This window comes from Scylla paramamosain, chromosome 46 (genome assembly GCF_035594125.1).
Source record: "Scylla paramamosain isolate STU-SP2022 chromosome 46, ASM3559412v1, whole genome shotgun sequence".
NCBI lineage: Eukaryota > Metazoa > Arthropoda > Malacostraca > Decapoda > Portunidae > Scylla > Scylla paramamosain.
In genome coordinates, this window is record NC_087196.1 from 4,085,643 (window position 1) to 4,110,011 (window position 24,369).

At 40.9% G+C, this 24,369-nt stretch overlaps 3 protein-coding genes and 1 long non-coding RNA gene across 10 annotated transcripts; 1 reads left to right on the plus strand and 3 right to left on the minus strand.

The window, feature by feature from the left end:
- Nucleotides 1-561: 561 nt before the first annotated feature.
- Nucleotides 562-6,093, minus strand: LOC135094667 (uncharacterized). Its single transcript, XR_010263906.1, has 3 exons — nucleotides 5,957-6,093; nucleotides 3,257-3,492; nucleotides 562-1,229 (listed from the first exon to the last, which is right to left on the minus strand). It is a non-coding gene; the product is annotated as an uncharacterized LOC135094667 (long non-coding RNA).
- Nucleotides 6,094-6,320: 227 nt separating this feature from the next.
- LOC135094665 (mitochondrial import inner membrane translocase subunit Tim8-like) lies at nucleotides 6,321-8,810 on the plus strand. Its single transcript, XM_063994963.1, has 3 exons — nucleotides 6,321-6,554; nucleotides 7,182-7,279; nucleotides 7,910-8,810. Exons 1-3 carry the CDS (start codon nucleotides 6,428-6,430, stop codon nucleotides 8,081-8,083), a joined length of 399 nt encoding a protein of 132 aa, XP_063851033.1. The 5' UTR covers nucleotides 6,321-6,427; the 3' UTR covers nucleotides 8,084-8,810.
- A 141-nt stretch (nucleotides 8,811-8,951) lies between these two features.
- LOC135094664 (poly(A) RNA polymerase, mitochondrial-like) lies at nucleotides 8,952-17,695 on the minus strand. 2 transcript variants are annotated; one of them, XM_063994962.1, is made up of 12 exons: nucleotides 17,642-17,695; nucleotides 15,874-16,157; nucleotides 15,596-15,783; nucleotides 15,039-15,266; nucleotides 14,364-14,447; nucleotides 13,631-13,762; nucleotides 13,307-13,435; nucleotides 12,615-12,703; nucleotides 12,001-12,227; nucleotides 10,851-11,065; nucleotides 10,373-10,471; nucleotides 8,952-9,913 (listed from the first exon to the last, which is right to left on the minus strand). In XM_063994962.1, exons 2-12 carry the CDS (start codon nucleotides 15,965-15,967, stop codon nucleotides 9,623-9,625), a joined length of 1,776 nt encoding a protein of 591 aa, XP_063851032.1. In that variant the 5' UTR covers nucleotides 15,968-16,157; nucleotides 17,642-17,695; the 3' UTR covers nucleotides 8,952-9,622. The 2 variants fall into 2 exon arrangements, with proteins under 2 accessions (XP_063851032.1, XP_063851031.1); XM_063994961.1 differs by having other exon boundaries at nucleotides 17,112-17,693.
- Nucleotides 17,696-20,739: 3,044 nt separating this feature from the next.
- LOC135094668 (protein dpy-30 homolog) lies at nucleotides 20,740-24,013 on the minus strand. Of its 6 annotated transcripts, none has more exons than XM_063994970.1 (4): nucleotides 23,915-24,013; nucleotides 23,509-23,551; nucleotides 22,659-22,807; nucleotides 20,740-22,276 (listed from the first exon to the last, which is right to left on the minus strand). In XM_063994970.1, the coding sequence occupies exons 2-4, from the start codon at nucleotides 23,536-23,538 to the stop codon at nucleotides 22,201-22,203; spliced, it is 255 nt and encodes an 84-aa protein (XP_063851040.1). In that variant the 5' UTR covers nucleotides 23,539-23,551; nucleotides 23,915-24,013; the 3' UTR covers nucleotides 20,740-22,200. The 6 variants fall into 6 exon arrangements, with proteins under 6 accessions (XP_063851040.1, XP_063851036.1, XP_063851035.1 ...); XM_063994966.1 differs by having other exon boundaries at nucleotides 23,491-23,551; nucleotides 23,915-24,006; XM_063994965.1 differs by having other exon boundaries at nucleotides 23,491-23,551; nucleotides 23,834-23,989.
- Nucleotides 24,014-24,369: the final 356 nt, after the last annotated feature.

Below are 24,369 nucleotides of genomic sequence, written 5' to 3' on the forward strand. Positions count from 1 at the left end.
GTCCCTCCTCCTCCTCCCTCTCTACTGTTTAAGTTAATGTTTAAGGTGCGATTTGCACAGAGGCCCTGTCTCTCCCTGCAGTCAGGGAGGGTCCAGTCTACAGAAATCTGACCCAGGGATGGGGCCTCTATGTGCAAATTGCACCTTAAACTTAGTCTATTTTTTGGGGGTTGGGGGCATCGTTGGGGGTTGATTGAAGGGTCTATTTTTGGGGGGTTGGGGCATTGTTGGGGGTTGATTGAAGGGTCTATTTTTGGGGGGGTTGGGGGCATCGTTGGGGGTTGATTGAAGGGATGGATGGGGCCTGTGTGCGCAAATCGCGCGCACAGTTTATTTTTTGGATATTTGGGGGTTGGGTCTTTTTCCTCCTCCTCTACCTGAGGGGGATATTGATTGCTGACTTTTTTTTTTTTACTAGCTAATAAGCCAATGTGACAAAGCTAGCAGAATTGTTTAGAAGTGACGATTTCAAATGAATTATTAAGCAAATTAGTTTTGCCTATTTCTTTTCATCACTATTAGGCAAACTGCATTGTTTTAGAACATTTTGGTTTAAAAACCTTTTATTTTTTTTTTGTAAATTTCTTTAGTTCATACACACGCACATCTTTTCCATGGTGGAGGATACTCAAATGAGTAAATTTCTTTAGTTCATACACACATCTTTTCCATGGTGGAGGAGGCTGGAGCTGGGTGTTCCCAACCTCAGGACTTCTTAACCACCTCTCGCTCAATACTAGGGCAACGTGTGTGGCTTGGGTTCACCCACGGATGCGCACTACTAAACTTCTGTCAGGACTCCACTTGTACTTGAAGACAGACAGGATTGAAACAGAGCTGGGTTCTCTTCAACTGTGATGAGAGGATGCCCAATTCAGTCAGAGCACTTCACTTGAGGAAAGAGTTGACAGGCAGCAGAATTCATCCTCCAATTCTGCCAAGACTCTGCAGGGCTGCCAGCCACCAGGGTTCATCCTCCAATTCTACCAAGACTGCAGGGCTTCCAGCCACCAGGGTTCATCTTCCACTCCATCTCTTCTTTAACACCTCAAAGCTTCAACTCCTGCCAGCCTGCTCTCCACTCCTCAACACTGATCAGCTGGTTCCTCCCAGCTCCCTAGGCTTGAAGGGAATGGTGGGCTGTGGCACCAATCGGCTGTCAATGCAGGAGAGAGATGGCAACCTAAACTTTCTTGCAGCAGGCAGTCCTTTGCTCTCCTGCATCAATACTGCAAGGAAATAGGAGTTCTTAATGATACACTCTAGAGAACCATCAACAGAATCTATACATGATGAGTAAAGCAGTATTATGAGTATTGGTACTATATTTCCTAGTATTATGAGTAGTGGTACTATATTTCCTAACATATGAGACACCTATCCATCTCTACACCAGGCCAGCATCCCCACACAGGATATCCCAGACAAAGCACCACACACACTCACACAACCCTGTCAGCCCCCAGTGAAAAGGAAGTCCTGGACCACCCTACTACACCCTTACATGACACAATAATCCTAAGGGGTCAGTAATCAGGGTAGGACGTGAAGTAATGGGTTAAGCTTGATAGTGTACTTTGAACACACACACATTTCAAATATATGTAAATGTCATGGGTTCAAGCTTGATAGTGTACTTTGAACACACATTTAAAATATATAAATGATATGACAAATTATCTAAATAGACCTGTCTGCTGAATAATGAAAATAATAAAGGCTGAAAATGACTTGAGTTACAAAAGGATATTGACAAGATACATACACGCATGGAGCCAGACATGGAAACGAATTTAATACCAGAAAATGTCATGCGTTGGAAATAGGAAGAAAAAGTAATGAAGAAAAAGATTTGGGAGTAATGATTGAGGACACACTATCACATGAAAGGCACATAAATATTTGACTCTACAGAACAGGTTGCTGACAAACATTAATATGGCATTTAACTATTTAGATAAAGAAATTAAGAAAATTATAACAAGCCTGTTATGACCTAAACAGGAATACGCAGTAGTAGTTTGGGCTCCACATGGGAAAAAAAGATAAATGAAAACTGGAAAGAATACAGAGGAAAGTGACAAAGATGGTAACAGAATTGAAAGACTTACGCTATGAAGAGAGACGAAGTTGTTTTCACAAACACTACACAAGAGAAGAGAAAGAGGAGACCTGATAACAATGTACAAATTGGTAAACAATACAGAAAGAAGAGACAGAAATGACTTGGTACCACAGATGGAGGAGGGGGAGAGACAGACGAGGGGCATGGGAACAAAATAAAGAAGAGTAGATGTTCAAGCAACATCAAGAAATGACTTGAAGGAAGAGGTGGTTGCAGCAAACAGTGTACGCATGTTTAAAGAGAAGCTGGACAAATATGATTATAGAGACAATACAAAATGAGCTTTGGCTTGTGCCCTGTACAATACAACTACAGTGTTTTTACTCCTGGAAGAACATTTGGGCATTGGACGAGTAGAGTAATTCTCCGTGAGCTGTGTTGCTGTCTCTCTACAGGACCAATTACTGGTTTAACACCATGGCAGAAAGGACAGGCAACCGTCATACTTTTCTCTCTCTCTCTCTCTCTCTCTCTCTCTCTCTCTCTCTCTCTCTCTCTCTCTGTGTATTGTATTATACAGCATGAATAATTTTCTATAATTTATTTGTTCATGGAAAAATGTTTCACAATCTCAATTTGGGGCAGAGCAGATTGATGGCACTGTCATCTCACTCACATGACTGGCTTTGGCCGCTGGAGGTATTGCCATGCACAATGCAATGACAGGCCCTTCTCTTCTAAAAGTACTTATTCTTATTATAAATAAGTTATTTCTCCCAGCTATGAAGAACACACCAGCACTGGGGAGTTGCTTCCATCATGGGAGTGCCCCTCAAGAGGTCAGCCACCCCTCTCACTGACCTGAGTCACCTGACCCTACTGATAAGCACCCCAGATGCTCCATCTAAATGACACCACCACAAAGTTATGTTGTCAAATGTTGTGATATTTAAGTAAAACCCAGACTATTTATTATCCTAAAACCTGAACCATTCATAGCACTGCATGGTTTGATGAGCTATATAATCCATATACTTAATACTTGAACTTCAATAAAAAGTAAAAAAGAACTGATATATTTAAGACTGGCAGAGTAGCTAACAGATCTTGGCCAACGCCTAAACATTCTTCAGAGAATAAGAAGAGTACAGGTAAGTAAACACACACACACACACTACCTGGTTTACTTACTGATATTGTGGCAAGTGGGTGTCAATTTCTGGTTATGTCTTGGATCAGCTGATGTCAGTTCCCAGTGATGTCCTGGTCAGCTGATGTCAATTCCCAGTGATGTCTTGGTCAGCTGGTGTCAGTTCCCAGTGATGTCTTGGTCAGCTGGTGTCAATTCCCAGTGATGTCTTGGTCAGCTGATGTCGGTTCTTGTTGCTATCAATCGGCCAGTCTTCCCAGCAGAAATTTCCTCAAAACTGAAAACAAGAAGAATCAATTAGCCTAGAGTCAATGTGTGTGTGTGTGTGTGTGTGTGTGTGTGTGTGTGTGTGTGTGTGTGTGTGTGTGTGTGTGTGTGTGTGTGTGTGTGTGTGTGTGTGTGTGTGTGTGTGTGTGTGTGTGTGTGTGTGTGTGTGTGTATGGCAGGCTGTACACCACAAAGAGCTCCAGTAGATCCCTGTTAATATTTACCACTTAAGTAAAACAAAAAAAATACACAAACTATAACAAAAACTATACAAAACACCGCCATGGACTGAAATGTTTTTTTTTTTTTTTTTTTTTTTTTTTTTTTTTTTGTGTGTAGGAAGGATACTGGCCAAGGGCAACAAAAATCTAATAAAAAAAATGCCCACTGAAATGCCAGTCCCATAAAAGGGTCAAAGCAGTGGTCAAAAATTGGTGGATAAGTGTCTTGAAACCTCCCTCTTGAAGGAATTCAAGTCATAGGAAGGTGGAAATACAGAAGCAGGCAGGGAGTTCCAGAGTTTACCAGAGAAAGGGATGAATGATTGATGAATGGTTAACTCTTGCATTAGAAAGGTGGACAGAATAGGGGTGAGAGAAAGAAGAAAGTCTTGTGCAGCGAGACCACGGAAGGAGAGGAGGCATGCAGTTAGCAAGATCAGAAGAGCAGTTAGCATGAAAATAGCGGTAGAAGACAGCTAGATATGCAACATTGTGGCAGTGAGAGAGAGGCTGAAGACAGTCAGTTAGAGGAGAGGAGTTGATGAGACGAAAAGCTTTTGATTCCACCCTGTCTAGAAGAGCAGTATGAGTGGAACCCCCCCCAGACATGTGAAGCATACTCCCTACATGGACGGATAAGGCTCTTGTACAGAGTTAGCAGCTGGGGGGGTGAGAAAAACTGGCAGAGACGTCTCAGAACACCTAACTTCATAGAAGCTGTTTTAGCTAGAGATGAGATGTGAAGTTTCCAGTTCAGATTATAAGTAAAGGACAGACCAAAGATGTTCAGTGTAGAAGAGGGGGACAGTTGAGTGTCATTGAAAAAGAGGGGATAGTTGTCTGGAAGGTTGTGTCGAGTTGATAGATGGAGGAATTGAGTTTTTGAGGCATTGAACAATACCAAGTTTGCTCTGCCCCAATCAGAAATTTTAGAAAGATCAGAAGTCAGGCGTTCTGTGGCTTCCCTGCGTGATATGTTTACCTCCTGAAGGGTTGGACGTCTATGAAAAGACGTGGAAAAGTGCAGGGTGGTATCATCAGCGTAGGAGTGGATAGGACAAGACGTTTGGTTTAGAAGATCATTAATGAATAATAAGAAGAGAGTGGGTGACAGGACAGAACCCTGAGGAACACCACTGTTAATAGATTTAGGAGAAGAACAGTGACTGTCTACCACAGCAGCAATAGAACGGTCAGAAAGGAAACTTGAGATGAAGTTACAGAGAGAAGGATAGAAACACATGCACAAAAACTCAATAAATAAAAGGAAAACAAACGAGAAAAGACGAGAAAATCAAGCACAACCCCGAAAAAAACTAACTCACAAATGAACAAACAAATAAATAAATAAATACATAAAGCAGGCAAGCCATTAGGGTGCAAGCCAGATTAACGCTGTCTTGCCACGCCCTCCTCCCCCACTGCAGGCTGCCAGCTGTCACCCCTCACTGCCGCTGCCTGGCACTCCACAGGGGCGCCCAACACAGTCCTTCCCTAAGCCTGTCCACATTATACTTTCACTTAACAAACGTGCCCTCGTCTATTTCCACCACTGTTCGTTCACCACCTATCTTTCCGTCAATCCTGAGACGCCACCACCTCCCGGCAGAAGTTGGCTGGTCAAAAATCAAATGCCTTTATCACTAACCCTCAGTTCACTTTTGATAAAGACAAGAGAAACCTCACGCACGTGCGCCTTGACTAACATCATAATAGTCCCTGGTCCTCCCAACGGTGCGCTAAAGTCGAGTACACACACAAATGACAATGCGTACACTGGTCTGACGCCACGACTGAGGCAGTGGTGTGGCATGTTGACAGGCTGGCAACTCCCCCTGCTGCCCTACTGTATACGTATATGCATTGTAAATAAAAGTAGTGAATGGTGATCCTGCTGCCTTGATATCCTCCAAAGCCTATTTGAATCGGTATCACTGTTGGCAGCACAAATGCGTCACGGTCGTCCCGCCCTGTCACGTAGCCATACCTAACCACACAACACCGCCACCATACACGCGTTGTTCACAGAGTATTCATCACCATATGTACATGATTTAGCTGCTCCACGAGGCGCTTCTTTTGGTAACATTATCCCAAAATGGTAATATATTGTGACAGTTCACCTGCCGGCTTCTTACAAAATCCACTCATTTTCAGTTTCGTATTAAGCCTTCACCTTATTTACCACGTTTCACTGATTATAGACACTTTAGAGTATATGCAGGCTAATTGACACACTTGTACACAACTTACCCGAGGAGAAAATGATGAAATAAGATGACACTAAACACAAACACGTCCATCTTTGTATGCCCTCTTCTTCCTCTTGTGACTCCCTTCTTCATTGATTCGTAAACTAAGTTTCTATTCCAGCTGAAACATTATTAAGAGCGCAATAACTCAGGAAAATAAGATGAAGTTGATGAAATTGTCAAATAAACAAACTAACATATTAGCAAAATAGCAAAACTTAAGAAAATATATTAAAAAACTTAAATGCCCGCAATTCTTAACAGAATAACAAGTAAATAAATAAATAAATGACCCAAATATTATCAAAATAACGTAAAACAACCAAATAAACGAAATAGTATGTCGACAAAATAGCAAACCGTCTGCCTTCCCCCCCTTACCAGCTGATGCGGGGACCGAGTACCGAGCCTCGTGAAGTCAATCCTTGTTACCATTACGCAATATTCCCTCTTCTCACCTTAATTCCTCAACATGGGCTGGTTTTTCGGCGACAGTTCGTCAGACTCGCCACAAACTGAGAGTCACACATCATCTTTTGACGAGAACCTAAGCACAGACTCCGGTTTTTCGAGTTTTGATACCAGCTCTTTAAGTTCAGGTAAAAAAAAATGCCGGTAATTAATTGCACTTGTGAATATGTGACGCCTGGGTATTGGTGTGTGCGTCTGGTTGTATTGTTTAGGGGAGAAATTGTGATGTGTGGTGATGCTAGAAAAGATGTGATGTCTGTGTGATGTGGTGACGTGTGATGATGCGAGATGAAGATGCTGCTTCGACTGTATGATGACAGTGCCAGATAGTGATGCTGTGATATCTGTAATAATGCTGTTATGTTGTTCTTAGACATCACACCATTACACCATCATTATCTTAGACCTAACAGCATCACAGCATATCTTAGAATTAACACCATCACAGCATATCTTAGACCTAACATCACAGTATCATAATCTTAGACATCACAGCACCATTATCTTAAACCTGATAGCATCACAGCATCTTAATGATGCTGTTATGTCTAAGATAGTGATGCTGTTTTGTGTGTGTAATGCTGTGCTGATGGTGGTGCTGCTGCTGTAATGCCTGAAATAATTGTGTGCTAATCCTGCTGTACTAATGATATTGCTGCTGTGATGCTGCAATATTGAAGAAATAAACCCACTCTTCTCTATCCTACCATGAATCCTGCTGTCCTGTCAGACCCTAACAGCATTGCTCCCCGCAGGCCTGGACAGCAGCAGCATAGGGAGCGGCGGCGGCAAGGACTCCGAGCTGCAGTCCTTCCTCATGATGGAGCAGCAGAAGGCACAGATGCAGGCCATGGTGAGACACTGAGGCAGGCTGCTGTTACCTGCTGCCTGCTTGCTTTTTTTCTTCTTGTTCTCCTTTGGCTGTTCCCTAGAGTGAGGGTTGGCACCATGTATGAGTCTCCTTCACTGTCTCTTGCATCTTCCTACTTCTTGTTCTTTTGTCCGTTTCTCTAGAGCAGCTATTCTCAAACTGCGCCATGTAATTTTCATGGATAGGTAAACACTGCACTGACTGTAGAGTTGGTGCACCGTGAAAGCCCAAGATATATCATTTGTGTGCCACTAAGCAATAAAGTTTGAGAACCTATACTCTTGAGCGAAGGGTTGGTGCAATGTAATGAACAAGATAAGTGCATAAACTATTCAAACTCCACAAAGGAAAATAAGATTGAACCAAGTAATAATGATGGAAAGACCAAATAAGACCTGAAGGTGATGTGTGTGAGAAGAATAGGGAAGGATGAGCATTAGAGAAGAGAGAGATTCATAACCCATTCAGCCCCACAAAGATGAAATAATATCAAGCCAAAATAACAACAACAACCTCTACTAAGAATGTGACTCCCAAAAAGAAAACTAAGAACATTAAACCAAACAGCATATTCCTCTAACCTAACTTAACCTAACCACGCCACTCCCACAGATCCATAAAATGAATGAGGTGTGCTGGGAGGTGTGTGTGGGCGCACCGGGCAGCCGTCTGGACGCACGAACAGAGACTTGCATCTCAAACTGCGTGGACCGGTTCATCGACTCCTCTCTCTTCATCACCAACAGATTCGCCCAACTACTAGCCAAGTCTGGGGGAGGAATGTGAGCTGGGATGTGTGCTGATAGAATGACAGGATGGAATAGATGTTTGTGTTAAGGCTGGAGGAATGTAAACTTGCAGAAAGGAATGTAAGATAAAAAGGAGGAAGAGATACCAAGATGCTTTTAATGGAGTGGAAGAACAGGATGGAGTAAATATTTGGCTGAATGTGCATTTATTAAAGAAATGTAAATTGGGAGGAAGGAATGCAAGATGGGAAGGGAGAGGAAAGTCCAGATAATTGTAGCTAGGAAGGAAGAGAAAATTAAATGTTTGAATAGATACTTGAGGGAAAAACTGAGGAAATGTGAAATCTATTACAGAAATGTTAACTTCTTATCTTACTAAATGTAAGATAAGAAGGGAGAGAAATGTTTACATGAATTTATCTACAAGAAAAGGAAGAAGGGAGAGTAGAGTTGTGAAATGGGGAAAAAGAGTGTAATTATGGAAATGTTGAAAGGCAAACATCAGAGAGAGAATTGTGCACTACCATTGTAAATAATATTTTCATTCAAACTTTTCTCCTGTGAACTCAAATGCTTTTCTTCTTATGTGAAATTGGAAATGTATTATGTCTTTTTTTTCAGACAAATATCTTTTATTTTATGTTTAACTCATGATGGCAGGTTAAAGTTAGTTCTTTTTGTAAAGCTTGTTAGATATCATGTATAATATCTAATGAAACAAAAAAATATCATGTATAATATCTAATGAAACAATCAAAAGCTAATACGTTTTTCCTTTTCTCTTTTTTTTTTTTTTTTTCATAAACACTGGTGGCATTTCAAGTAAAAAGAAATAATTCAGATAAAGAAGACATAAATGATACCACCACTTAAATAAATGAACAAAGAAATAATTAAAAGACTCATTACAAATTCTGTACAGCATGACTTATATTTTCACAAGTAATACAGATGCCCTTCTGGTGAGGAGCAGGAATCACCAATCCATATATTACACAGTCAGATAGAGCTATGACTCCTGGCAGTAAGACACCACAACAGGACCAGAGTATCTAGTCCTGCCACACAATCACCTCACACAAACACAGGAAGCAGATCACATATTTTCTCACTTCTTGTTCTGTTCTCATCACCTTTGGTCCAGTCAGAGCTACAGGTCCCAGAAATGTGAACTTGTCTATCTCTACCAGAATACACCAATGACTAGGAAGTGAATATTCAGAGAGTATTGGCAAGACTTAGCACATAAGAGAGGCAGCTCACAGTGTCTTCCCTTTATGAGTGTATGTAGGGGCTTGTTTCTTCCTCTGCTGTGTCTTCTTGTTTAGACACCAGGCTGGGCAATTCCTTCCCTTCACTGTTCTCCTCACTTACCATCACTCTTCTTTTCTTCCTCAGTGACCCAGACACGACCTAACTAGCCATCTTTGCATTTAAAAGACAGATAAACATAAGTATTCAGCCTCTATCTTGACTTGGGACCTGGAAGCTACCAAGAGGACCCGCCAGAGAAGTAGGAGCTCAGTCTAAGTCCTGAAGGTTCCCAGCAAGACCTAGCATACAAAAAAGAGGCAGCTTACAGTATCTTCCCTTTACGAGTGTACCTGGGGGAATGATTCTTTCTCTGCTGTGCCTTCTGCTTCAGTTTGGACACCAAGCTGGGCAACTCCTTCCCTTTACTGTTCTCACCCACCACCTCCACCTTCTTGGGGCGTCCTGGGTTCTCTGCGGGGTGGAACACAGCACGCCAGTCTATCACAGTGTCAATGTGCCGCTGTGTCACAGAACTGCTGCGCCACCACAGACGCTGCGCCCCCCACAGCGTCTCAGTGCCGCTGTTTGTTCCGTCACTGTCCTGCGCCTCAGCCTGTGGGTGGATGATAGTCAAGATGATGATAGTGATGAGGAATGGATGAATGGTGATGAATGAGATATAAATGAATGAAAATGAGTAAATGAGAGAAAGCTTAAAAAATGATGATGATGAATATGATATGGAAGAATTATAATGATGGTGGTGAATGGATGGATGGAAAATGATAAAAAATGAGTGAGAAATGAGAGAATGATGATAATAAGTGATAAATGAGTGAGAAATGAAAGAATGATGATGATAAGTGATAAATTAATGAGATGAGATGGAAGGATGGTGACAAGTGGATGAAAAATTATGATAAATGAATGAGAGAATGATGATGATGATGATGATGGTGATGATGAATGGGATATATGAGTATGTAATCAGATCCAACCTAACCAAACTTCACCTCACCTCACCTCACCTAACTTAACCACCTCCACCACCACCACCACCACCACCACTGACCTCCATTAAGAACCGAGCATGTGTGACCTCAGTTTTGAGTCTCTCCACCTCCTCTAGGGTCACATTGCGGCTCACATTGAGGTCACGGTCCAGGGGATTCTGCAGCAAAGGTCAAGGTTCACAGAGGTCAAAGAGGTTACACTGGGATAGTGATAATAGCAGCAATTATAGTAATAGCAGTAATTATACTAATACTATTAGTAATAACAACAGAAGAAGAAGAAGAAGAAGAAGAAGAAGCAGTAATCACAGTAGTAGTGATAATAATGGCAGCAGCAGTAGTAGTAGTAGTAGTAGTAGTAGTAGTAGTAGTAGTAGTAGTAGTAGTAGTAGTAGTAGTAGTAGCAGCAGCAGCAGTATATAAATAATTAAGGATAGATTAAGGAAAGAACACACACACACACACACACACACACACACACACACACACACACACACACACACACACACACACACACACACACACACACACACACACCTGTATATACAAAGCACAGTGGACTGGCTTCACAAAATCCTTGCCAGTAACAATTGACATTCCTCTCTCTCGGAAGTTAAATTTATCAAAGAACTCGAAGAAGCCTCTTAGTAAAGACTCCAGTGAATCTGTGTTCCTGCTGGCGGTGGTCGTGGCAGTGGTGGCACTCTCTGGTGGCACTTGGAACACTGGCTCTCCCGTCTCCTCATCCACACCTTGAGAGAGACAGGGAGAGACAGACAGTTAGGTTAGGTAGATAATAGTTAGAGACATTGCAAGATAAGTAGAAATAGAGATAGTTAGGCTAGGTAGATAAAGAGTTAGATAGGGAAAGATAAAGATAGATGATTAGGTTAGGTAGATAAAGAGTTAGACTTATTGAGAGATAGGGAGAAATAGAAACAGATGGTTAGGTTAGGTAGACAGATAGCTAGAGACATTGAGAGACAGGGAGAGAGAGAGAGAGAGATAGGTGGTTGTCAAGTTAGCTAGATAGTTAAATATGAGGGTACAGTGATGTGCTGAGTTATATTAATAGATAGACAAATTAAATAACAGATGGATAAATAAACACAGCCTGGAAAATTATCACTAATATTATGGAAAAACTCTTGAAAACCATAACAACTAAAATAAAGAGTTAAAACACAAAAAACAAAAGCAATCAGATAGTCAGCAAACCAACTCTTCTACCTATCCATGACTAAACTTTGTGAAAATTAATAAAGACTACTACAAATATGTGTGTGGCCAGCTGTGGTGTGCCTAAGCTCCTCAGGTGTAGCAGGCTGACCCATGAGACTGTCCCTTTCCACCACTGACCAATGGGAATAAGAGTGTGAATGACTGTGTGTGTGTGTGTGTGTGTGTGTGTGTGTGGTGCTTTGAGATTGTTGACCTCATATGGAAATAGAAAGATAAAGTAGTAGTAGTAGTAGTAGTAGTAGTAGTAGTAGTAGTAGTAGTAGTAGTAGTAGTAGTAGTAGTAGTAGTAGTAGTAGTAGTAGTAGAAGTAGTAGTAATAGTAGAAGTAGTAACCCTTTCCACCAGGGGCTGACAGGGGGTAAGAAAATTAATGTCTGTCTGAGAGTCTGATTGTCAGCCTGGTACAGAGATAGACAGATCAACACCTAGTTACCTGATGACTCACCTGGCATCACATGGAGGGCTGTGAGGGGCAGGAGCACAGGAGGAGAGGTGTTCATAAGGTAAGTCATCACCATCATTGTGAGGGAGAAGTTAGTAAGCCAGCGGCCAGCGTGGGGAGAGGTAATGCCACGGCACCGAGCCCAGCGCCTCACCGCCCCCACAAGAGGCACCACACGGCTGTCTGATGAGCCGTACAGATGCAGCATTCGACTCATGTGGTAGCCTGACCTGAGAGGAAAGGCAGCTGAGAGGGGGTAGGTGACTGAGATGCATATAGAGTAGAATGAAGGTACAAGTGACTGACTGAAAGATTGACTGATAAGCTGAGTGACTGACTGATAGATTGATTGATAGGCTGAGTGACTGACTGATTGATTGATGGAGAGACTGACTAACTAACTGACTGAGTGACTGACACACACATGACACACAAGTATACAAACAGTACTAGAAATGCAAGATAGAAAAATCATTGAAATAAAAACAAATAAACAAATGATAGATATAGATACATGGAAAGATGAAACATACTAGATAGATAGATAGATAGTTCATTGACCACAGAACACACACACACACACACACACACACACACACACACACACACACACACACCTGTTGGACATGGTAAGGTCACAGTCAATAGCAGTCAACTCTTGTCGGTATTTGATAATCGGCACTCTTGCATTGAGAATCCTTTGAACCTGAAAAAGATAAACAAACTCACTAATTCAGCTCCCACCATTACAAACAACTTCATATTGACTGTACACTGAATACATAAAAGATAATAATGTATATTAGTTTGTGGGGATGAAGATAGAGAAAAGAGATGAGGAGTGTGTGAAGAGGACACAGGACAAGAGGAAGATCAGAGAGAAAAATGAATGCAATGAAAGAAAACAAGCTTGTAATGAGGCTGAGGTGGTGTGGGTGTGTCAGAAGGAGGGACAAGGAGAAGGAAAAAGAATGCAAGAAAAACAGAGGAAGATTTAAGAAAATAATGGATGCAATGAAAGATGAGCTTGTAATGGGTGTGAATGAAGAAGACACGGAAAAGAACAAGCATTGAGAACATTTATGGAAAGACTAAGAGTGATGATGAGGATTATTTGTTGTGGTGACCTAAACAAACAACATAATTCATCTCTCTCTCTCTCTCTCTCTCTCTCTCTTGGTTATAATGGGTGTGACTGAGTTTGACAAAGATGAAGTATTAGAGAAAGCAACAAAGAAAAACAAAATAGGAGATGATAAAGAATCTCTCTCTCTCTCTCTCTCTCTCTCTCTCTCTCTCTCTCTCTGACCTGGGAGCAGCCGGGCAGGAAGTGGTCAATCAGCTCGGCTATGACCTCCATCCTCCGCTGCAGTGTGAGTCGAGGGTTGGCTGAGGTGCTCGAATGCTTGCCCTGAAACACCAGCCGACCTGACGCATCCTGAGGACACAAGGGAAAGGTCAGGCAAGGCACTATTAAAAAAAAAATAAAAATAAAAAAATGAATAAATAAATAAATAAATAAATAAATAAATAAATAAATAAATAAACAAACAAATTAATTAATTAATTAAATAAAATACTGTCAAAACTAAAAATTAAATGAGACCCCAGACACGACCCAACCAGTACTGACCTGTGTGGTGCCGTCCCCTGCCAGCTCTAAGGTCATGTCGAGGTCACTGTCCCGATGACCGAAGGAGTTGACAGAGGAGCCGAAGGGGAAGACCACAGCGCGGGGAAAGAGACCTGACAGTGCTGATTCCACCTGCAGGAAGGAACACTGATGTTAGCTGTGTGTGTTAGGTTAGGTTAGGTCACCATAAGAGGGTATGGTGGTTAAAGTCCTCTGCATAAAGACACTGACTTTACCATTGTGTGTTTGTGTTAGGTCACCATCACTAAAGGAAGATATGGTGATTAAGTCTTCCTGCTTTGAACTAAAACATAAACCCACATTTTAGTCATGAAATTTCAGAATGCAGCTAATTTGAGAAGTGTCTTGAAACCTCCCACTTAAAACACTTCAAGTCAGAGGAAGGAGAACATACAAAAGCAGACAGGGTCTTTCCGAATTTACCAGTAAAAGTGATGCTACCCTGCAGTGAAGAGAGAGAGAGAGAGAGAGAGAGAGAGAGAGAGAGAGAGAGAGAGAGAGAGAGAGAGAGAGAGAGAGAGAGAGAGAGAGAGAGAGAGAGAGAGAGAGAGAGAGAGAGAGAGAGAGAGAGAGAGAGAGAGAGAGAGAGAGAGAGAGAGAGAGACTGCAATACAAAAAAGTAAGTGTCTATAATGGTGCAAGTAGGTACAGGAAACATTGTACAGCAGTGAAAGTTTAATAGCAATCATTCATTCAGTGCTGGTTCACTCACCTGTCGACAAGTGAAGAACCTGAGACGCCATCCCAGTTCAGTGAGTTTCTGTGCATCGTGAAGAGTCTGAATCTGATCTGATACCTGTGTGTGTGTGTGTGTGTGTGTGTGTGTGTGTGTGTGTGTGTGTGTGTGTGTGTGTGTGTGTGTGTGTGTGTGTGTGTGTGTGTGTGTGTGTGTGTGTGTGTGTGTGTGTGTGTGTGAGAGAGAGAGAGAGAGAGAGAGAGAGAGAGAGAGAGAGAGAGAGAGAGAGAGAGAGAGAGAGAGAGAGAGAGAGAGAGAGAGAGAGAGAGAGAGAGAGAGAGAGAGAGAGAGAGAGAGAGAGAGAGAGAGAGTTACCATTAAAATACAAACAATAGCAAATTTTAATTCTTTTACACCAATGAAGTGAATTGTAAGAATATTTATCAAAAGTAAATCCAAAAAAAATCTACTTCATTGTCAGAGTATTTAGTAACAAAAAAAATACAACAAAAAGAGATGATGGAGGCAAGGAGTGTACATCAACAGCAGGAAAGACTGGAAACATATAGATAAAGAAATTCAAGTTTATATAAGACCTTGTACACAACATCCACACAACACACTTATACTACAAGCAAGGTAACACTGAATGAACACAGGCAGAACAAGAAGTAACAGAGACAAGGCACACAAACAGACAGACACACTTACACTAGAACACTGCGACAACCTTTGCAACACTTCCTCCTGTGTGACGGCAGGCGTGAGGGTGACAGGGGGAGTAGGGTAGGGGTTCTTGGGGGTAGTGGCACCCCTTCCTGCAGACAGCCACACCATGGGGGAGTAGGAGGGGGGGTGGTCCTTGGAGGAGGCATGGCTGGCATACCTCAGGGCCTCTTCTGCTTCTGTCACCTCACTGTATTCTATCAAGATCATCTCCTGTAGGGGTTAAGAGGAGTGGTGATGGTGGTGGTGGTTGTGGTAGTAGTATAGTCATTATTACTGTTAGTTGTGATGGTGGTGATAGTAGTAGTAGTAGTAGTAGTAGTAGTAGTAGTAGTAGTAGTAGTAGTAGTAGTAGTAGTAGTAGTAGTAGCAATAGTAGTAGTAGTAGTAGTTCATATCCTAAAAACATCTACAAATAAATTCCTTACTATTTGAGATAAAAACTTATAATTACAATAACAAGATCATGGAGTCTCTCTCTCTCTCTCTCTCTCTCTCTCTCTCTCTCTCTCTCTCTCTCTCTCTCTCTCTCTCTCTCTCACCTTGGGCCTGACATGCCCTCTAGGTGGCAGGGTGTAGTGGAACATAGCCTGCACCCTGCCATGCTGTCCACACACCCTGCACAGCTCAGCCGCCGAGGATGCCCCTGCCACCTCCACTAGCAGGGTGCGCTGGGCTTGCTGCCGCCGCGTCCTCACCACCTCTTCCAGTGGGGCACTCCCTGTCCACTCTGGGGGGGGGGGGGGAGATTACATTAATCTACAGGTAAAAATGAAGGTGCATAGATGTCTTATACAGCAACACAGCAACACAGCCGTACCTCTAATGCCTCTATGCCATGCCCTCGGTGACACAGAGACACACTTGCCACCCTTCGCACAGCACACAGCACTGCGCCGCCCCACAGACAGCATGACCACAGCCTCCCCTTGTCCACCAATCACAGCAGCCTGCCACCAGCCACCAGCCAGTCACGTCACTTTTTTTTTTTTTTTTTTTCTCTCCTTCACCACTTCATGTCATTTTTGTTGCTTGTTAAGTATGATTCCTGTCTCGTCATTGTTGAATACTTAGTTTAGGTTTTTATCTTCCTGGCATTTAAAGCTGTGGGGATAAAAAGGGTGTATGTTAAATTTTGAAATATAAGGTTTTATATATCTCTCTCTCTTCTTATTTATAACTCTGTTATTTTTTTTCCTGTTTCTAATATTTGTAAAGCTGTGGAATAAAAGGGCATGTTGTAGAAATGTAAGTCTTAATATCTTTTCTCTTTCCTTATCCATAACTCTCAGAAACTGGCCTTCCTAACCGAACAAGTAATATTAGGTTTAACTAGTATCCTTAAAGGGGTCCATGGAGAGTGCAGCCCTGCTGGTTAGGTTAGGTAATGTTAAGTTGGGCTGGAAATATCCCCAGTTCACAAAATTTTGGCATCTCATCCTTATACTTTTTTCATAAAAGTCTAAATTTTGCTTCCCCAGGCTATAACTCCACATTCCCACCACGTCCCCAACCTTGCTGGTGGATAGAGGAGAAAAGACAGGATGTACTGTAATGTTACCAGTTAGGAAAGCATAGCATGAATATTGGGGGTGGAGCTCCCCAATTAGCAAGGTTAGTGATTTTAAAAGTTTGGGATAGCGTAGCAGCAGGTTTGGGGAAGCAGATGTTCCTTATTTATTGACTTATTTTATGGATTTTCCCCAAAAACAACATTTTCTCCATAGACTTTAAAGGTTTCCAAAATTTGGTCTACTTTGACCTCTCGCACCCTTAAACCAGGCTTCCCCACCAGGTCCCCCAGCCTGCTTGTCACAGGGACAGCAATGGAATATATAGTGAGCTGCTATTGGTAAGATCTACCCAAATTTTGAGTTAGAGAAATACAACTGTTCAGATACAGTAAAACAATTTGATTACATCTCAATTTCTGCATATATGTGTTTATCTCCCTCTTCTAACATGCACACATGTACACCACCTCACTTTCTCCTAATTAAACTACTGCATTCATTCATTCAACTCAGTGCACTCGCACCATTCATTCAATCAGTTCACCTTTCTTGTTGGGGAAGTGAGGGCCTCGCAGGCTGTGGCGCCACAGCCTCTAGTGTCCCAAAAGGTGCTGGCAGCACACAGGTTATCTGGTCAGATTCTGGTGAGCGGTCTAGTTTTCTGGAGGAAGACCTGTGCTTGGGAACCACCCAGGAGGCCTGCTAGTGATGGCTACTGATGTGGAGTGATGTCAGTGAGTGGAGGAGAGCAGGAGAGAGGGAGTGGTGGCGGGGCAGTGTAGCAGCCGGTGTTCTGGAGAGTCTGGCTGTGTGGGCCACCAGGGGCAGTGAGGGGTGTCTGTCAGGCCTAGCCTGTGCATGTGGGCTGAGTGTGGTGACGGCAGTGTCTAGGACACAGCTGGAGGGTGGGCCCACCAGTGGTATCGTGTGTCCTGTCTGATGCGTCTAAGTATCGTGTACTGTTAGGCAACTGTCAGGTGTCTTTCCCAGTGTTAGGCCTTCCGTAGGTTGGTCAGGTCAGTCTGGTCAGAGGTAAGGTCAATGGGAGGGCGTTGAGAGAGGACCAGTGTTTACCGTTCACATGTGTCGCCGGTGTTGATAGCTGCGGGACTCACTCAGCTGATCATGATCTCTTCCATTCGATCGGTCCCACACGTTTCAATACTCTATCTATCTACCTATTCTTACATCTTATTCTAAACCCTCTCCATTTCTAGCAGTCATATTCCTGTCACTCTCAACATGCCTCCCCTCAAACCGCTGAAAAGTGGTCTTGCATCATCCATTCGCTCTAATCTAGCCTTGTATCTCAGGGTTGTCTTTATATGTTTCTCTCTCTAAGTACTCCATCTCATGCCCCTCTATTTTCTCACTGCTAAATCTCTTGAATCTCTTCCATACCCATCTACAGCATCCAATAAACTTTGAAGCTCATCTGCCGATTCACTCATAACTACACCATCATGTACATAAAAAGCACACAGATCTTATTCCCAACGCTTACTCCTGCATTCATTCTTCTCATTCTGGCAACCAGTTCCTCTGTATACAAGATAAAAAGGGTTGGTGACTACATATATCCTTTCCTAACTCCTCTCTCACTCTTCACCCAGTGTGTTTCTATATCTCCTAGTCTGTAACTCTTGTGTCCACATACATACATCACATTATGCTAGCTACCTTTGTACTCAACCCAGTCTTTTCTAAGACTCTAGCTAACATTTCTCTATTCATTCAATCATAAGCTTTCTCTATGTCTATAAAACCTAAGTACAATTTACTACCATCCTTCTTCTTTCTCTCAATCATTTCATTCACCACAAACATGTTATCTTTTGTTCCTCTGTCTACAAGGAATCAATTCTGTTCTTCACTTAACACTCCAGCTCTCTCAAGCCATTTACACAATCTCTCATTCAACACTGTACTGAAAACTTTACCTACTTTCACTAATGCAAATGGCCTGTATTTCATCATCTTATTCTTACTCTTGTAACCTCCCTTATGCAGCAGAGTCATCCTGCATTCATTCACATTCATGGCACTCTCTCCTCCTCCACACATTTACAGAAAATTTGAAAGAAAATAAAAACTTTAGCTAAGTTTAAAGAAATATTTACTGGTGATCCTATCAACCACAACTTCCCCTCCATTTTTGCGCATCTCAAAAGGTATCTTATCTGTCCCTGCTGCTTTCCTCTTTCTCCATCCCCTCCCTGTTGATTCTTTCATTCAACTCATCTGCATCCTTCCTCTCCAATGTCACACAAACTTCTATTACATCAAGTACCTTCACCAGTCTCTTCCCAGAACTCTTTTATCACCCTTCTCATTCCTTCCTTATCTGTCACCTTGGCCCCATTCACCATTCTCATTGTTGAGGATCCCTCACCCCCTCAGGAATCTGTACCATTCTCAGCCAAAAATAAAAGAATTTTAAATGATGAAAGAAATATTATTATCTCAAAAAAATTATACCTAGGCTGGCTGGCTGATTGCATCATTCTGAAACATCTTGGGGGATTTTAACAAGAAAACCTTACCTACTGGTTTCAAGCTACTGATTATTTTCAAACAAAACATGATGCCTTTTCAAGTCCAGAAAGCATACAAATTTTTCTTGCTCCCTTTTCTGTTTCTGTTGTGTCACTTCATAATCTTTCATTATTTTCTACATAAGGCTGGTGCAATGGTGGGTCTTCTACTGGCAGTTCACTGTACGCTGGACTAAAGATTATGAAAACGTTCAGCAGATATAAGTAAAAATTTGGTAGACATGCACACAGTTAAGAGACACAGCTGTAATTTGGCAAGGTGCATTTATGGAAAATTTGAAAGGAAATAAAAACTTCAGCTATGTTTACAGAAATAGTTACTGGTGATATTATGTTTGCTCCTTTGCTTCTTCAGGAGTGGCCAGCCTTTAATTGACTGGCATGTGGGAGACCTTCAGCTTGTCAATGGGGCATCATTATTGGAGAGAAAAACACTTTATTGTTACTTTGATTTTTGTTTCTGGTCAACTGTGTAATGTGGAATGAGGAATTATTTCATCTTTTCAGATTTTTGCATGACGTATTTTTTTGTATGTATTAATCAGTTTTACATGTTTGATTCATCCATTGTATATTTGTAATCACATATATGTAGATCAGCCATGTCAACCACACTTACTTCATTTGGTTTTACAATAATAATATTTTCTCACAGGCTAAACCTAATCCAAGAGGTTAAATTATAGATTATTATTAATTATACTGTTTATTGATTGCTGTGGGCAGGTACATGACAGGCAGTGTAGAATATATCAAACAATCTCTCTCTCTCTCTCTCTCTCTCTCTCTCTCTCTCTCTCTCTCTCATCAAATTCAAACCAAACCTTATTTTCTTAATTTCATGCTAAAAATAACTATTTCTACCTTCTTCACAGGCAACAGTACTGGAAGCAAAGTGAACTTACAATAATATTTACCAAAACTTGGGTTTCTTTCATCCCACAATCTTAAATAAGTTAAAAAGAGTGAATAACTGTTAAAATTAAAACACACACATACATACACACAGACATACAGACACATACAGTAGTAGTAATAGTAGTAAAAGGAGGATAAAGGAAGAAAAGTAGTAGTAGTAGTAGTAGTAGTATAGTAATAGTAATAGTAGTAGTAGTAGTATAGTAGTAATGCTAGTAGTAGTAGTAGTAGTAGTAGTAGTAGTAGTAGTAGTAGTAGTAGTAGTAGTAGTAGTAGTAGTAGTAGTAGTAGTAGCAGCAATGAATTTTTACATAACAACTCTCTCTCTCTCTCTCTCTCTCTCTCATACACACACACACACCTGGTTATAATGTGTCATCAGATGTGTGACAGTAATGGCGACAGGTGAGAACACAGAGACAGGGTAACACTGCTAAACTGATGCTCTCTCTCTCTCTCTCTCTCTCCCCCATCTTGCTTTGAAGCATCCAGCAAACTAAGGCTATTTCCACCAAAACTCTTGCTCTGCCATATGAAACTAGATTACCCGAATGAAAAAAAACAAGCTGGTATATTATAATCCACTGACATACTGGTGGAAATCAAGTACATATGCCACACACTTCAAGCATGACAGGAAGGAATGTATAGACCAACTAGTGAATAAGTAAACAGCATCAGTCTACAAGGGTTACCATGTCCGTGTCCTTACCTGCCTAAATTAGTGCCACACACACACACACACACACACACACACACACACACACACACACACACACACACACACACACACACACACACACACACACACACACAGATGCACACAGAGGCACACATACAGTAGCCAAACATTACCATAACTTGATAAAACTACTCCTGTTTCTCTATAACTCTATAACATTTGAGTCTCACAAAACACTCTATACGATATCAACTCCTGTGAATCTCGGAGCAAAGCAGATGCATGAACACACTAAATAACCCGCCTTACAGACTCATGCATAAGGTTTGAAATGCTGTGATGCTAAATTTTAAGTAGTACACATTGATATGAATCTGTTCTTGTGCTAACATTGTCGTTTTCAATTATTATATCTTTTATGTGTACTCTTTAAATACTCTTGCATGATGTTTTCGATATCTGTGTGGTTTTCAAAGAGTTTTATATATGTTTTTTTCTAAAATAATTCTGCTTTAATTCCTCTATGCTTTTCAAATAATTACCTTTTTTCTTCATTGTGCTCATAAAAACAATATTATTTTCTTAATACATGTGAAAACAATACTTTTCCCCCTTAACCCTTGTATAAAGGCTGCATTTTCTTAGTTCTATGCTTATAAAATCAGTATTATCTTTTCCTTCACTCATTGCTTGTAAAAACAATACCATTTCTTAACTCTGCACTTCTCAAAACAGTATCCATTATTTTCTTGTTTGTTTGCTTGTTAAAAGAGTAATTTTTTTTTATTTCTATGCTGATAAAAACAGTATTATTGTTTCTTCAGTCTGTGCTTCTCAAAACAGTATATTTTTTTTGTGACAAACTTGTGAATTTAATATTCCTTATCATTTTCTCTCCTGTGCTTTCCTTTCCTCTCAGTTCCTGCATTCACAAATAGCAAAGCACTAAGTATTTTCTTTCTTCTCTCTACTTCTCAAAAACATGTATTTTTTTCATTATAAGCTTCTAGTCACCATTATTTTCTTTTTGTTTTATTTTCTCTACTTTTTTTTTCTTTCACAAACAGCAAAGCACTAAGTATGTATGTACACCTCTCACCTCCCTCATTCTCTCTCTCTCTCTCTCTATACATATATATATACTTATCATAAACTTGCATCAATAATATTTTCACCCACACATAATACAAAAACACATACTTTAAATTCACATAAAATTTTCCTTAAAAAAAAAAAAAATGCATAACAATTCCTTTCTTGTTTAAAAATGGCAGCGTGACATTTAATATTTGAACACTTGGCTTAGGTATAGCATAGTTACATGTACAGAGTTAAAATGGTACAAAAAAGTCATTTAGGTAGACTATTAATAGAGCCATTTGGTGTGTGTGTGTGTGTGTGTGTGTGTGTGTGTGTGTGTGTGTGTGTGTGTGTGTGTGTGTGTGTGTGTGTGTGTGTGTGTGTGTGTGTGTGTGTGTTTATGAGGTACCATTTGAATACTGGGCCTTGTTCTTGAGCAGGTAGTTGGCCAGCCACTCTATAGGATCCCCCGGCCTGGAAGATAAATAAACACATAAGAAAACAAAAGGTTGTTATTGTATCTATGATAAGGACAGAAAGACAAACTGTTTATCTACCTGCCTGTCTGTCTGTCTGTCTGTCTCCTGAGCACCTACACCTTATTGAAGTGAAGAAAAACTATACATACAAGTCCACAAACATTTCACTTATTAATTAACTAAAACAAATAAAGAATAAAAACTGCCATTAATCACCTCTGTTACTTAAATCTGCAGTCGGCATCAATCCACAGAAAAGTGAAGCCTTGGAAACTACTACTACTACTACTACTACTACTACTACTACTACTACTACTACTACTACTACTACTACTACCAACATCTTATCTACACCAGCACACCACACTGCCACCCACCTCTCCTTGTTGAGCTGCATGACAGCCTGCAGCAGGATGGGCACCACAGTCTGGTCAAGGTACTGTCGTGTGGGCAGGCCGGCCAGGTCCACGCGCTGCTTCTTGGTGGAGGGCTCGCCATTGCTCTCACTGCTGCCCCCGCTCGCCTTCTGCGGATCACGAGGATGTGTGACGGATGAATAAGGTTTGTTTTTCTCTGTTTTACTTGCAGTGGCGGTTCGCTATAGACTACAAGTATGATTAACTACAAATATTACAGTTGACTTGCTTCTCCCTCTCAAAGTCAAAGAGAAACAGTTCACTCATGTCTAAAACGTGTCTCTCTAAGCAAGGTACAGGAAGGTACACTACAGATGAGAGGAAGCTGACAGTGCCAACAGTTTTCGTCACTGAGAGATAAAGGAGTAAAGACAGATAGGAGACAAACAGACATCATCTTTTTTTCTTTTCCAAGGGCTACAAAGGGGCTGAGAAAAAGACCCACTTGGAAACTAGAGAAAGTAAAGGAAAGTTGTATCATGAGCCTATGCACAAGCAAAAGAAAAGATGAAAATGGCAAGAAATTAAAAGTTATGCTTGTTACAATTCTACAACACTAATTTTTTTTTTTTCAGATCTCAATAGGGAAATAAGAAGTAAGACTAAACTTTTACATAGAATTAAGTTTTCTGAGCAACAATACAAGACACAAGACAGCCATATTAATTTTCTTTTGGGTCCAGATAGACAGAAACAAAGAGATGATTAATTTAGTTTCACCTGCATTTCCAATTGTCTCTCTCACAGCGACAAAACAAGAGGACAACACAGCGAGGAGAGGAAAAAGATTTACCTCCACAGCGTCACTTACTACATCTGAAGACTCCGCCTCAGACTCCATCGCTGCCTCGGCCCTGCAACACAAACAAAATTACTTCTCTCTCTCTCTCTCTCTCTCTCTGCATAAAACACTACTTCAACTCGTACAAAATTAGTATAAATATTAGTAATGAATACACGAGAGAGAGAGAGAGAGAGAGAGAGAGAGAGAGAGAGAGAGAGAGAGAGAGAGAGAGAGAGAGAGAGAGAGAACACAACAATAACAAGAAACATTTCATCCGAGATCTATTGAAGACTATTTAACTGTCACTCTTCAATAACACCAAAGTTACTTATAATCTCTTCATTTCACACACATTTCCACCTCTCCCACCTCCTCCTAGGATTAATTCAGCGCCAAATGTCCCAAAAATATTCCAATAAATGTCCAAACAAACCCGAAGTATGGAAAAAGTTCAGCAAAGAATTGCTTTCCACTTCGCTTGTTTACGTTTCGTTTTCTCTCTCTCTCTCTCTCTCTCTCTCTCTGTCTCTCTCTCTCTCTCATTTATTTATTTTTTCTTCAGAAAATTGGAATATAAAATTATTCGTAATAAAATATGCTAATTTGTATATTGATAAGTTATGATTAAATAATAATCACAACGGTCAGTATTATTAATTTAATATATATTTTCATAAAATAGCAAGATTAAGGAGTCATGTTGCTTAAAATAATTATAAAATATTTTGTTATATATGTTTTTAATATTTTAATCATTAAAGAGGCAAGTTAGATTTAGTTAGGGTAATAAATAATAAAGCTTTTGTATTTGCTCTCTCTCGACGGCCATGCTTTCGAATAAAAAATCTATCTTGGCGGTGCTTGGAAAATAAACTATAATAATGAATA

Coding starts and splice junctions, on each gene's coding strand:
- LOC135094665 (XM_063994963.1), top strand. CDS start 6,428: ATGGGCTGGTTTTTCGGCGACAGTTCGTCAGACTCGCCACAAACTGAG. Junction 6,555..7,181: donor TACCAGCTCTTTAAGTTCAG/GTAAAAAAAAAT, acceptor TGCTCCCCGCAG/GCCTGGACAGCAGCAGCATA. Junction 7,280..7,909: donor AGGCACAGATGCAGGCCATG/GTGAGACACTGA, acceptor CCACTCCCACAG/ATCCATAAAATGAATGAGGT.
- LOC135094664 (XM_063994962.1), bottom strand. CDS start 15,967: ATGCTGTCTGTGGGGCGGCGCAGTGCTGTGTGCTGTGCGAAGGGTGGC. Junction 15,267..15,595: donor GAGGGCATGTCAGGCCCAAG/GTGAGAGAGAGA, acceptor TAACCCCTACAG/GAGATGATCTTGATAGAATA. Junction 14,448..15,038: donor GGTTGTCGCAGTGTTCTAGT/GTAAGTGTGTCT, acceptor ACACACACACAG/GTATCAGATCAGATTCAGAC.
- LOC135094668 (XM_063994965.1), bottom strand. Junction 22,808..23,490: donor TAGTAAGTGACGCTGTGGAG/GTAAATCTTTTT, acceptor CGTGATCCGCAG/AAGGCGAGCGGGGGCAGCAG. Junction 22,277..22,658: donor ATGCAGCTCAACAAGGAGAG/GTGGGTGGCAGT, acceptor TTTATCTTCCAG/GCCGGGGGATCCTATAGAGT.